General features: G+C 37.5%; 1 protein-coding gene across 1 annotated transcript; it reads right to left on the minus strand.

The window, feature by feature from the left end:
* Positions 1-920: 920 nt before the first annotated feature.
* Positions 921-12611, minus strand: GYG1 (glycogenin 1; the record flags this gene model as incomplete). The annotated part of the gene is made up of 7 exons (XM_032192967.1): positions 921-1724; positions 1928-1978; positions 2620-2839; positions 6016-6142; positions 9943-10105; positions 10456-10630; positions 12466-12611. Coding segments are annotated over 7 exons (1053 nt in total), but the record flags the coding sequence as incomplete, so codon positions are not given.
* Between the last annotated feature and the right edge of the window lie 1159 nt (positions 12612-13770).

The raw sequence follows: 13770 nt of genomic DNA on the forward strand, positions 1-13770 counted from the left end.
AAGGAGATGATATTGATCAGGCAAGACTTGCTTTTCATGAACCCATGCTGACTGGGCCTGATCCCCTGGTCGTCCTGCATATGCTGCGTGATTGCATTCAAGATGACCTGTTCCATCACCTTTCCTGGCAACGAGGTCAGGCCGACAGTCCTGTAGTTCCCTGGGTCCTCCTTACAACCCTTCTTATAGATGGGTGTCACATTAGCAAGTCTCCAGTCATCCAGGATCTCTCCAGATGACCAAGACCACTGATAGATCATGGAAAGCAGCCCAGCAAGTTTTAGAACTAGTTTTAACCCAGCACTGAACTGTTCTGAAATAACTCTATTTTGTGCTTTTGGACTAGTACAGAGTATAGGTGTTAAAACTAACTAATTCCTAGCTAACAAATGAATCTGAGCTTAATACAGGAAGTAGTAATACAGCCTTAAGAACACTGTTGTTACTGTGGTGTTTATACTACTTTTGTGTCTGAGAATACAACGTGTGGCATTCTTTTACCCTGCACACATTGAAGGAGTTGTTTTCCTAATCAGGGTAGGTGCAGTTATTCAAGCAGCTACTTGATTTTTACTTGCCCAAATAGTATCCGTTGTGTTTATGTGTTTAAAAACAATTTTATGTTCTACAGGGCTTACATTAGAGTTTATTCCATAGTAATCAAAATAAAAATTCCCTTTTCTCAAGCTCTATTCTGCTTGTGTGAAAAGCTTCAGCGGGTATTTCCTCTAGCAGCTCCCTGGCAAGTGATTATATACTCTGAAAATAATTACAGAACTGGAAGCTGGATATTTGCTAATGGTAGCTAGAATGGAGTTGAGAGTTTAGGGATATAGCTGTTGAATATTTTAAATTATACTTCAAAGCTCCCCCCCCCTTTTTTTTTTTTTTTTTTTTTTTTTTTAAGAATTGTTCAAGAGTTTGAGGAAACCGGAAATATAACTTCTTTTTATTTTTGCATCAAATGCAAATAACAGATCAAGCTCAGTTTACAGGGCCTGTAGAATATCAAACTAAACAAATGCATTCTGCCATGCTGTATGCACTGTGTAAGAAAACCTGGTCAAAACTTCAGTGCAATTGTGACTAGAAGAGCAAAGCAGTGCTATTACTGTTACATATTTATGTATCCTTAATGTCATAAATACATTTATGGTAAACCAGAATAGCTATCTGTCTAGTGAATGAGCACTCCCATCAATCAGATTTTACACCTAAAATAGCAAGCAAAGGAATCAGTGCTAATCACCTTTATGTGGTGAAGTACAAACCCAGTGTCAAGGAATATTTTGAGCCAATTGATCGCAGCAGAAGAAAATGTGAGCTGAAAATACCTTTATCTAGTAGAGAGAACTGGATATTGGGCAATTACATCTGGCCCAAGGAATTCTGCTTCCTAGCTTTTGCTCAGTCTTCATCTGTAGCACTGCACTGGCCTTCAGCCAACAGTTTTTTCAAACTACTTGCAAGCTTAACTGACCACCATCTACAACCTTTCTAGCTGTTAGTTCTGGAACAAGTCCTTGTATTGCCAGTGCTCGAAACTGGCATTTCTATTGAAGGTAGGAGTCCAGTTTCTTCTTGATATTATCAAAGGAATCCATTCCCATGTAGTCAGCTTGACCTTGTTCCCACCGTTCCTTGCGTTCTTCTGAAGATATGGTTGGTAATACTGGTGATGGTGTTGATACTGACATGTGGGACACTGCCTCTGTAACCTCTGCCTAAAATGAAAGGCAGAGTAAAAATACAGAAATACCTTGCATATTTAAGGCAAGCAGCAGGCCATAGAACAGGACAACTAAATGGAAGTTCTCATGCACAGCAACAAGCATTGCCAGTAAGCAGGAATCATGCAGCTTTCCTGGTAAAATAACAAAGAGTAACAGAAGTCACTTGGGGGGAGGGGAGTTTAAGTTCTTCATACCTCTCTACAGAAGCCACAAGAGAAAGCCAGAGTATAGACCAAGCCTGATAGCTGCAAATAGTTCATTAGAAAGATGTAAGATTAATGAGAGCACATCTTAGAGATCAGCAACCTTAGGCTTAGAAAGGTTTAGAACTTAAACTGGCCCATGTACTAAGCTGAGACTGCAAAGTTTGCAGCCACCTGCTACTAAACCGTGCTTAACTAAGCTGTGCTTAAGAACTACAGTTAGAAGCATTATTTTGGCTTTATAAATATCAAGATTCATCACTGCAAGTCTACTTAAGTAATTATTTATTGTAGGCCTACCTTGTACCATGCAAGATCTGCATGTGTATATTGCATGCTCAGCTGGGGTTCTTCTGTTTGAGAATGTTACTAGCTACAGCACATTAAGGATTAGGGCCCTTCTCTTTATTTACTGAAGTTACTACAGTATCATTTCTGGTGCACCATTATGCTCTTAAGTAGTTCTAGGCAAGCAGACAGCTATGTTCAAGACCACTATAGCATACTTCCCATCTGTGTTATCCTTTATTCCAAGCTTAAAAGAACAAAGCCAAAAAACTCTGCACCCCACCAGTTAAACCACACCGAGGCTTTGAAGTAGACAGAAGGAAAGGAAATTAGTGATAGCACAAAATCTGTTTCATATACTTAGGTAGTTTCTATAAGAACATTAAAACACATACCATGTTTACACCTGTGGTAGCTTCTTTAGCAATTCCATGCTGCTCTAATAATGGTAGAATATTAGTCATATAGGTATCCCACCACATGTTGAGGAATTCTGGGTGAACTACTTTAGGGTCATCCATATTGCCTTTTATGCTTTTTGTTTTGGAGTCATATGTATACTTCCATGGCTTTGTGCTTCCCAGGAAATGCACCACTTTAGTATTTGCACCAAACCTGTTGAAAAGAAAAATCATAACCACCCAGTTTCTGCAGGTGTCTAGAAAACAAGAGTTTTGGTTGTCAAACAAATTTTTAACCTGCTGTCTTTGTAGGTGTCCAGAAAACAAATATGAATATATTTAGAAAACTAAATACTAAATAATAAAACTGCCAATGCCTACTGGGACTGAAAGCATCACTATATAACGGAAAAAAAATGCAAACAATTCTATGTTACACTAGTCAGAATACAGCCAAAGCCTCACAGACGGAACTATTTAAGTACTTACAGTCAAGTCTTTAGGTAGAGTGATGTCCATAGCTTGGGAGAGAGCAGTCTCAAGAAGCCACTGCAATTGGAACTAGTTGTAAAAGTGAAAAAGATTCTACTCCAGTCAGCAATCCTGATAACTATGCATTACAAGCATTAAGTAAAGAAGGGTCAGTAATAGTTACCCTTATAGACTACAGCCCTGTATAAAGGAACATCAGAAGGCCCTGTTGCAAGACTACCTCTACAAAATAAAGCCTCTCATCTCTCTCTCATATATATATATATATATACACACACACACAGTCAAAGTAAAGGCTATAATCTAGACATTTCAGAGGACATCTAACCTTGCTGCAGGATCTTGGTAGATGGTCAGCTGTTATTTTTCTAAATAATCTTACTTTGTTTTTTTAAAACATGTCTTTAACAATTTTAACTCCCTTTCAATATGGACTCGAAGCTTTTGTCCTGTTACTATGTTCTTTTGTAATACAAGAGTAGATAATATCCATCCCTTTTGTAGTAAAGAACTTATACTAAGAGACAGCATTCATTTAATTCCTCTGTGATTCCAGAAATAGCATTCAGCTTGAGTCAGTTTGGAGAACAAGCAATACTACTCTCTCTAGTAATAGTGACTGTCTCATCTAGCTCATTTTGTGTCATGTTAGGATTTCTCAAAATACTAATGAAATGAATAATAATGCCAAACTGGTTTGTCTAATAGCTTTATTTAAGCATACTTTGGTCATTTGGACCAGGATTTGATTGAGTTATGCAACATACAAAGACTGTGCAGGTATGTTTCAAAGACTGTACAATATTCAGAACAAAGCAATATGCATTTAGATGGGGATTTTGAGCTATTGTGGTATTTGACTATTTCCATACACTATTTTGACCATTATTAATCTTACTGCCAAATGAAAACCCATGCATGGGTGAAACAAGGTAAAGAATCATAGTAGTTAAAAGTTATAAATAAATAAATAAATAAATAAATACACACGGGGTGTGTGTGTGTCAGTTTCTGGGCTCTAACTTCAAAATCCGTATGTCAAGATTTGGCTTAGTAGGGCTATCGTAGCTTTGTTAGCTGTGACAGCGCTATTTAGCAACCTGAGTTGTCTTCATCGTAGGCTGATGTTGCTCTCAAGAAACATCATTGTTTAAAAATCGAGGCTACTTAAAACATTTTACACAATCTCTAGCTTATGTTTTACTTTGTTACGCTGCTTCTGCAAATAGAGAAGTGTATTCTTAGTATTCTGCCCACTAAAGACCTGTACAACAATTGACAGATGCCAGGCTTCTACTATGCCCTCAATATCTGCTTTCTAGATAAGATGCAGTACTTATTCTGATGTTTAAGCTGAACTGTTAGAAAGCTTTATGTCCACATTTGCTACAGCAACTGATCTGTCTTTCCCCATCTCCCAAAATTCAATGTTTTAAAGTTAGAGACCATTTATCATTACTTGGCATTTTCTTTACCAAGACTGCTGTGAAGGTTAGCCTTGCTAACCTTCTACAAAGAGCTTTGTTATCAGTGTCAGTAGGTTCAAATTTCAGTTTATGTCAACTGCTGTTTACTGTGAGTAGCTGATCTAACCAAAGGAAGTTGTTCCACCTATTGAACAGAACATGCATTCTACTTAAAAGCTGTACTTCCAGCATTACACTGTCTGAAGGTCTGCTGAGTTCAGTTAGGCAATCAATTCAATCACTTATATGGAATTTTCTTCATCAGGAGTCCCCAGTCCAACTAATCTTTCCTAGCAACAAGGTCATTTGTAAATTTAAGGTCATGTGGATAACCACCAACCAGTTGTGGAAAACAGACATACTTTACAATAGACGTTAGCTTATCAAATGTTGTCCAACTACTTAGTCATTCTCAGGCTTGCATAGATTTCTTTAAATAAGTGTTCCATTTTTAGCATGACAGTATTTCAGATGGTGTTTTGATCACAAGACACAGTCTGACCTTGAGCCAGCACAGTCCTGCTTGTGCTAGCTGCTGCTTTAGACACTAATAAATTGATGTCATTCAAAGATCAGTTTTTTTTTTTTTTGCAGTTGGTACTTTCCTCCCTCCCCCAGCTGTCATAGTTCTTAATGAATATGGGTTTCAGTGTAACATTTCAGCTTTTAGAGCTGCCCCCTTTTCTTCTGTTTAACACTTTGAGTGACCTTACCCCTGACAGTAGGTTTACTCACAAGCCAAATTTAATACTGCTAGGGAAGAGACTTCTTTCCTTACACTGGAAGTGTGCAACAATATGGTGCCTGGCCATAGTCTGTTCCATCTTGCTATTACTTAAGGAACAGTCTTAGATCTAGAAAGACTGTTGGTAAAGAATTCTGCCTCTATGCAAGTCCTTGTTTATAATGTTTATTTGAATAGTGGATAGGTTGATTGTAGCTACCAGTTGTTAAATACCAAAAGTAATTTAAGTGATGAGAGTGCAAGTTATTTGGACAGGAAAAATACCATCAGTGACATGCTGAAGTTCAGCTCAAGAAGATTCAAGAGCTATTGCCTTTGGCTAGAGCTCTTTGCTGACAGTATCCTATACTGGTGTTGTGATTCTCTTTTGCATTTAAACTGTCAAGTGATGTTGATTTACAGTAAGCACATTACCACCAGGAATGAGAGGTTTAAACTACCAATAGTTTTCAAAGCTTATTTATCATCAGGAGAGTATTAGCTTAACTACCTATTACAGTTCTTACTTTAAAGTAAAACTTCAAAGTAATCTTTATGTTAAAGAGTATAAATTTATATGGTATTTTAGTCACACTAAAAGTTTCTTTTTTTAAATGGCAACCATTCAGTTCACATTGTACTTGTTCATTGTTACAATACATTAGTTTATATATGCCCTTGAAGGTCTTCTTAGAATTCTCAACTTACGCTTTAAATGCTGGAAGGTATGAGTACACAGAAGTGCTGCTCAAGTTATAAATAAACGGTAGATGTTTGTTCATGTCTGTTGTTGCCCAGCTGCTGAAGAAGGTGTTTAATAACCCCTGGTCTGCACCTGAAAGATAAAGGATTTATAAGCTACAAGCATACAGTTATTTTAGAGTTGTTCAGTCACTCTACCAGGCCTCCCTAATTAATAGTTGCTAATGCAGTTTGTCATGTCCAGTAGGAGTTTGGCACTGATCCCTACAGTTCTATTTGTAAACAATCCTATAAACCTTGCAGTCTTTGAAAATGAATAAAAAAACCACAAAACAACAAACAGAATGGGAGTAGTAGTACGTGCAAGGTTACTTTTGGTTTCTAAGAGACAGCAGGTTACTCTCAATCACTGAGATTCAGTTTATTTTAGTGTTATCTTCAAGCAGTACAACACAGCAGAAAAGACTTGACAATTGGGTACTGAACAGTTGCTTCAGCAAAACTGTAGCTCCCATGACCAAGCGCTAACTATGAGTTTTATTATTTATGCTTACAGATACATGACCATGGTCTTGGAGCTGGAGTCAGTGGTCCTTTAAACCTGCAGCCCAATATGCATCTACCTATAATGGGATCTAATAAGGAAAGCACATTCAGTCTTAGACACAGCACTAAAAAAGAACCTTAATCAAATCCATTAACAGGCAATAGAAGTTCCTAGTTCTGTACTATCAAGCTGCTGACTAGCCCCTTAGTGAGGATAACCACCTAAATCATGGCTAGAGCTACAGTTTTGGGAGGGGTCAGTTTGCAAGTAGAAGTTGTAATGAGGTCAAATGAGTCTAAAGTTGTCTGGTATGTTAGTAGTAGGGTAGCTAAAAAAAATGGCCCAAATTATAATGGCACCTGGCCCAAAACAGACTAGTTTACAAGCAACTACTGAGAATTAAAAGCTACTTATATACCCTCTCATTCATTATTGCAGTCAATATACTTAGACTAAAGTGTATGCAATGTATTCAAGAACTGTAATTAGTTCCTCTGATGAAGGAGATTGGAGAGAGTACCTCAACTTGCATTTGCTGTCTTCCCTCCACCTGTAACTGCATTCACAAATAACATTGATGAACAGGAGATAAATAATTAAGAGACAGTATGTTTTATTTTAATCTTTAATTTTCTGAAGCACTCAGTTGCTGCTGATTCAGGAAAAAGGTTTGTTTTTCTTTGAGTGACCTATAGTTAAAGTCAGGACTGTAGAAAGGTTTACACACTCAATGCAATTTAAGCGGAATTTGCTTTTTGTAACTGAAGTGCCTACACTGACATTTTGCAATTAAATTTACAGGACATACACTGACAAATACAAATTCTAAGTATCCCATTACGGCTGTGAGCGTACATGCAGATTGCAGAGTGGGACACTGCAGACAGAATCAGTCCAGTAATTTCAACCCCCTGACTTGCCTCTCAGCCCCTAAGGATGAAAAGCACTTTTGAACTCACATGTCACAAGAGATCAGAGTCAAAGAAAGCAGACAAGGCTTCTGGTCTTTACTCAGTTATGTAACATTTTAACTTTTAACTTAAAACAGTGTTATGAATGTTTATGCTAACAGTAAAATAATCTAGAAGATAAAGTCTTGGAGACCTCAGAACAGGTAGTTCATAATTAAAGGAGTAGCAGTGTGTTTAACTTACTCTACATGACTTTATCATTCAGACTTGTTCCACATAATCAGTTTTTTTCCAGATTGCATACATTTGTGCCAAAACAGCCACTGAAAACAAAGTTTAGCTGTCCTAGTTCAGACTTCAACAGGAGTCTTGTACAAATTGGCCCTTAAACATAAAATCAGGCAGTAGTTAATTAGCTACATGTCTACAGATAGAATTCTGCTGCATTATGTCTTTAAGAGTAAAGGAACTGTTTTACATACCAGGGTAAAAAGCCAGAGGATTGTGCAAGTCTTATCAACAGCTCTTAAGGTATCAGCACTACCAGAGTTCTTTTAAAACCAGACTTTTCGCCTCCTCTAGTTCCCTATTGTCTGTTTGAACTACACCTTTCTACATAAAGTAGTTGTCACTACGTAAGTAGCTGTCATTGTACCATTTCTGGACAACGGCATTACATAGGAGCTAACCATCTGCTCTAGTTTATCATCAGGAAACACCCTGGAAGGTCTTGCGTTTTCTAGTTAGTACTACTGTAGATGTGGTGCTTTGCGCTTGATTTCAGTTATGCATAACTTGGTAGATAGAGTTTTCATCCCTGTACCCTATTAAGGGCAGTAACCCTCCACAGATGTTTAAGAAGTTTCCTAGGAACTTTTATTACTGTCTATATCAATTCAAGTTTAAATCCACTCTCTCCAAGTTCATAAGCTCAATAGCAGCATATACAGGTAGAGACAGGTAAGTCTCCACTGCCTCATTATTTAGATCAATACTACCATTTCATAAAAGCTGAGTAAGTTTATAAAATTATAGTTCTAAAAATTTGGTACTGAAACCATTAACCCACCATTTTTGTTGTTAACAGCTGCAACAGTGGCTGTAACAGCTGCAACAGTGGCTACATGTTGACAACATCAAGGAAGTTTCACCATTTTGTGGCCTTAGCTCTCAAGTCAGAAAGAACACTGTGGAAGCAAGTCTGTTTTTTGAAAGAACTGGGGCCTTGGGCTTCGAAGATGGACCTGCTAGGAGTCAAGCTTAAAGCTCAAGAGAGATACATCTCAGATATACCTGGAGCTACTCAGTGAGTTTCCACAATTTTTTTTTTTTTTATTTCAACAATTCAGTACCATCCTGTAGCTTTTGTCATTTCTTGAGGATCAATTTACCTCCAACATTTGAGAGCACTCCTAGAGCTACCAACCTCTGCCTCTTTAGTCATGAGGTATAGATAGACCATTCGTTACAGTACTTATTTTTACTTATTTACCTGGTAATATTAAGCATGCAACTGAGACTTATGTTCTATAATAGGCCACACATAGGAGCCCATAAAGTTACAGGGATGATTCTGCAAACTGAGACCAGCATCTAGAATTTTTACCATTTACAGAGTACTGGAAGATAAGTTAACAAGCTGACTAACTGGCTTCAAGTAAGAGTGCAATTTAATGGTCTTATTACATAGTTTTCTGCAGCTTTTTTGGTAAGACTTGGTTTTGTGCCACAGTAGCTACATAATGAAATTTAGTGATTGAAACACAGAGCTCATCATTTAGAAGCTTTTATTAACTACAGAGATTTCAAGCAACGTGTGTTGACTGCAGTGGTAATAGATTGCAAAGACTAACAGAACAGCAGTAGTTGACTTCTCAAACTTAAGTTTGGCACAGTGAGCAATCCTAAGTGACCTACAGTGGGTAGGAGCCAATGCTGCACACAATTGATATTGGGAAAAAGATGGTCACCATCCTATAATGATAGGAAGCTATCACACAATATCAAGAGAGAGTTTTATCTTCAAATAATTTAGTTTCTCTGAAGGTGCACTCAAGTTATTTGTACTACTCTTCCTCCTTCACAGTAACTTGAGTTAACATTGAACACCTGGCCTTGAGTGTTGAAGAGCTGAATTTATTTAGCAATGCATGAAGCATAGCACTACAGCTTCAATTTGCTCATGCATTCACTGCACTTGCTGTATCTCAAGACTCCTTGTTACGTGATTTTGCCTTGTTAATGCTTATAGCTGCTGGTTTAGAGGCCAAACTCTTGTGTTATTCCAGGAAACCTGATGAAAGTAGTTGTTTTACATCGAAATAATATCTTCTATTGTGATAAGAATGATTGTGCAGTTACACTGGAGTTCAGAATTCCATCAGAGTCCCCATGATACATATCTAGTTACTGAGCCAACCCAACCACCATTACCACTGTGGTCTAACTTACATTGGAATACAAATGAATACATACCATCAAAGCTGCCTTTCTCTGTGGCAAGCTGTAACAGCTGATTGTATGTTTCAATGGAAGGTCGGTAAACAAAAACTCCAGAATTAAAACAATCAGGCCAGCCTGGATCTGGTGCTGCAGACAGCTCTTCTCTCTCAAAAAGCTCATCGATATTTGACAAAACCTAGTTGTAGGGGGCAAAAAATTGCTTTCTGGTTTCTAGCGTAGGAATTGGGGTATCTTGTTTTAATGGATTTTGACATCCATCTTAAGACATGACATAAAATTCTCATATCGATGCTCTTGTCTTATGGAAGACTATATGGAGATAGCGCCCACAGACTACATGTTACAAGGAATTACTTAGACATAAGTGCACATGTATTTTTAGAGAGTTATGAGTCCAAACAGCGAGACCACCTCCGTCATCCCTCCTTCCCCTCAAAAATAAAACAAAACAAACACTACAAAAAAATCCAACCAACAACCCTCATACCAGGTCATGAAGAGGTACCATGAGACATGACCACTTACCATTGTGTCTGCATCCATGAAAACACACTTTGAAAACTGTGTCAGTTCCCAGCAGTGAAGCTTTGTTAATGTGACACCCAGCTCAGGTCTTTTCATTAATGCTAAGTGTGCTGAATCCCCACTATCCAGGATGTTTACCAAAATCACTTCATGAAATACTTTTTGTAGTACTTCCCTGTGGAAAGAGTTAGTTGCCAAAATTTAGTTCTATTGTTCCAGTACTGAACCACTTAACAGATTCCATGAACAAAAGTGGAGTAACAGAGCACCTGGCAATATTCCTTGTGCCAGCAGTGAGAGTTTACTACATACGGTGGGATGCATAAAATATACCTGTCAACCTCAGGGTTTCTAGTTTGCAGTGGGCACCTATTAGGGAGCAAAGAATTATTACCTTCCCCACTCCGCCAGGCCTTTAATTGGTACTGCTACCAGGTCCATGGTTACATAGTACAAGCTTTCCACATGTTTTTTTTTTTTTTCCCCACAGTCAAACTAATTTTTGGTGAGTGAACAGTCTACTTTCAGTAGGCAATTAAGAAATGGGAAGCTGCTGGAGTAGCTTGAGCAGGACACTAGCTGAATCCTAAACAGCTGAAAGGGAAGTTCATACAGTAATCATGACAACGTCATTCCAGATTTGTGACTGCTAGGGCCATGTGACCCGACCCAGTTACTAAAACTTGCTTTATCCTAAAAATCTGTATGGGCTCACTTAATTGTGGTTCTGGATACAGCAGCATTTTGACTCAATATTATTTTCACCTTGAGAGTGATTTAAGTTTTCAGACAGCATAGTAAATTTTTGTGGTAGATATCCAACCTTTGCTTTACCATCACTATTTAGTTCAAGAGATGGTCATGCAGCTTAAAACATGAAGTATCTGTAAAGTCACACTATTCTATGGAGTATTTTGTACCAATAACTCCAGACCATTCGATTTGAGCCACAGAGCTTGTAAATGTATTTTAGAGCACTGTTTTGCAAGGCTGTCTTTACACCAACAGTTTGATACAGACAGTTGCTTCTGAATTTAAGGACACAAAGTATGAAGTTCCATTTAACTACCCATCAAGTAGTGTGTCTATTGGTTTTCTTGCTATAGCTGTTTTAAGGGCATGGGACTAACTGCATTGCTGTAGCACAGTAAGCACATTTATGTGATTCATCTTGAAGGCACACAGTCACTTAATGTGTTAGAATAGATGTACCTATGTGAACCATCTTTATAGTGATAAGACTGTTCAGCTCCCACAGAACTCCAGAGAGATTAACTTGTTACTGAACCACTACCATCCCTGTAAGGTATCTTTTCAGAACTTCCCACATAGAGAGTCTTAACCTATAATATGTAGTTCATATAGCAAGTAAGTTATTCCCCAGCAACAACCCTTAGATGTTGAAAAAGCACCTTGTCAGTTCCATGCCAAGACTAGTTCTAGAGAGGCTATAGAAAGCAGCTGTCTCAATTTGTGAAAATACTCAAATGCCTCCATGCTGCTGATTTAACATACGGTAGTTCTACTCAGTTTCTTCTCCGTGATAAAATCATGGAGATCTGGTTTGGATAAAATCTGGAGATCTAATTTGAAGCATCTACTAAATTTCAATAGTTTGGGTTACAATAACTCAATCCAGAATACTAATACCAATCCCCTACTTCCATCTCCATATGCATAAATACACAGCTAATGAAGGCATGGACAACTTTGCATTGTCAGACAGTTTTAAGTAGGGCTACAAAAGAGCAAAGATCTAGTTGAAGTATGTCGCAGCTTAGCGCTCTAACTAGAGAGTATTTTTTAAATTTATCATGTGGAAAAATGTTTGTTTGTTTTTTTTTTTTTAAATGTCTGAAGCCCTTACAGAATTCCAGATAGTTTACGTTAATTCTGCTAAGCTTAATTAAGTTTCCAGAGTTTTGAAAGGTTACCAGCAAGAAGTTTAACTTTTTGCAGCCTTCACAACAGCAGCAGGTGTGGCAGTTTAATGTATTTAAGTGACCTTACCTCATAGAATCTGAGACCTGAGGAGTTATAAGTGCAGTCAACTTCCTTGTTGTTCTGTGCTGTTGCAAGGATGAACCAAGTACGAGTGCTCCTTTCACATAGGAATCATTTGTGGCTAGAGTCACAAAGGACTGGTCTGGAAGAAATTAACTTGGTCAAAGTTAGCACAATCTGCTACTTTAAGACTAAAGACTTTTAACATGCACTAACTCAGCATCGCACTTACCTATGTGATAGAACAAAGCATATTAGCGTTGCATAGCTCTACTTGCTATTAATAGCTTGAAACATGGCAAGAAGCAGTTAAAAAAAAAAACAACAAAACTGTTGCAAGAGAAAAACAGTTGCAGTTTTCCCTACGGGTTAAATATGTCATGCCAGATGTTACAGATGATCGGAAAGGTCTAGAGATGTATTTTAGCCAATTATATACTATTTTTAAGCTAAAAGTACTAAAGGCAGTAAGCTTGCATTTTTTTTTTTTTTAAGTTAGTAACAGCAGAGTTTTATAAAACTACACTGGGTTCAGCTTTGAACCCTGAAGCTAGGGCACAATAAAACTTATATTTTGTTTTCAAATGAAAGTAAGCATTGAATTAGATCTTGGACAACAGTAGCAAGTCTTAGTAGCTTAGGATTTTGCAGATGAGTTTTTTAGAAAGACATGGTTGCAGCTGTGTAACAAGAATGCAAGATTTAAATGGGAAGTATCTAGTAATACGATAAGCAATTCAAGACTTGTAGCAACAGTTTTTGCTCTTTAATGCTCTCTAGAGAGGTAAGGCTGGATTGTTACTATAATTCTCTGCTCTAACAGTACCTTAAAAAATAGAAGATGCATCATTTTGCCATATACTACTTATCGAGGCCATATAACACAAGCTTTTTCAAGGGTGGGACTGACATAGGCAAACAAGTGGCTTTTAAATTTCTTCAGTTCATTGTTAGCTGTCATTACATAGCCCTTTCCAAGCTGCAAGGCTTTATAAAGAAGCATGCTTTTTTTCTAACAAACTATTTTTAACACTATGAGCAGAACAGTTTCTTCCAAACAATTTCAATAGTAGATTTTTACATTAAATTTTATTTTTGAAACATTTATTTTCTTTACAGAAGTTAACTAGTTTAGATCAGGATGGGGAATGAGGGCTCTGTGCACTTAGAGACTTAAGATCGAGTCTAGTTGTAAGATTAAAATACTGACTACTCTATTTTCATAGATTATTTTTTGGGACAACTATTCAACCCATGAAACAGTCACATTTTTACATTTTTTTTTCCTCCATCTAAACAGTCAACAAAGTT

This window comes from Aythya fuligula, chromosome 9 (genome assembly GCF_009819795.1).
Source record: "Aythya fuligula isolate bAytFul2 chromosome 9, bAytFul2.pri, whole genome shotgun sequence".
Taxonomy (NCBI): domain Eukaryota; kingdom Metazoa; phylum Chordata; class Aves; order Anseriformes; family Anatidae; genus Aythya; species Aythya fuligula.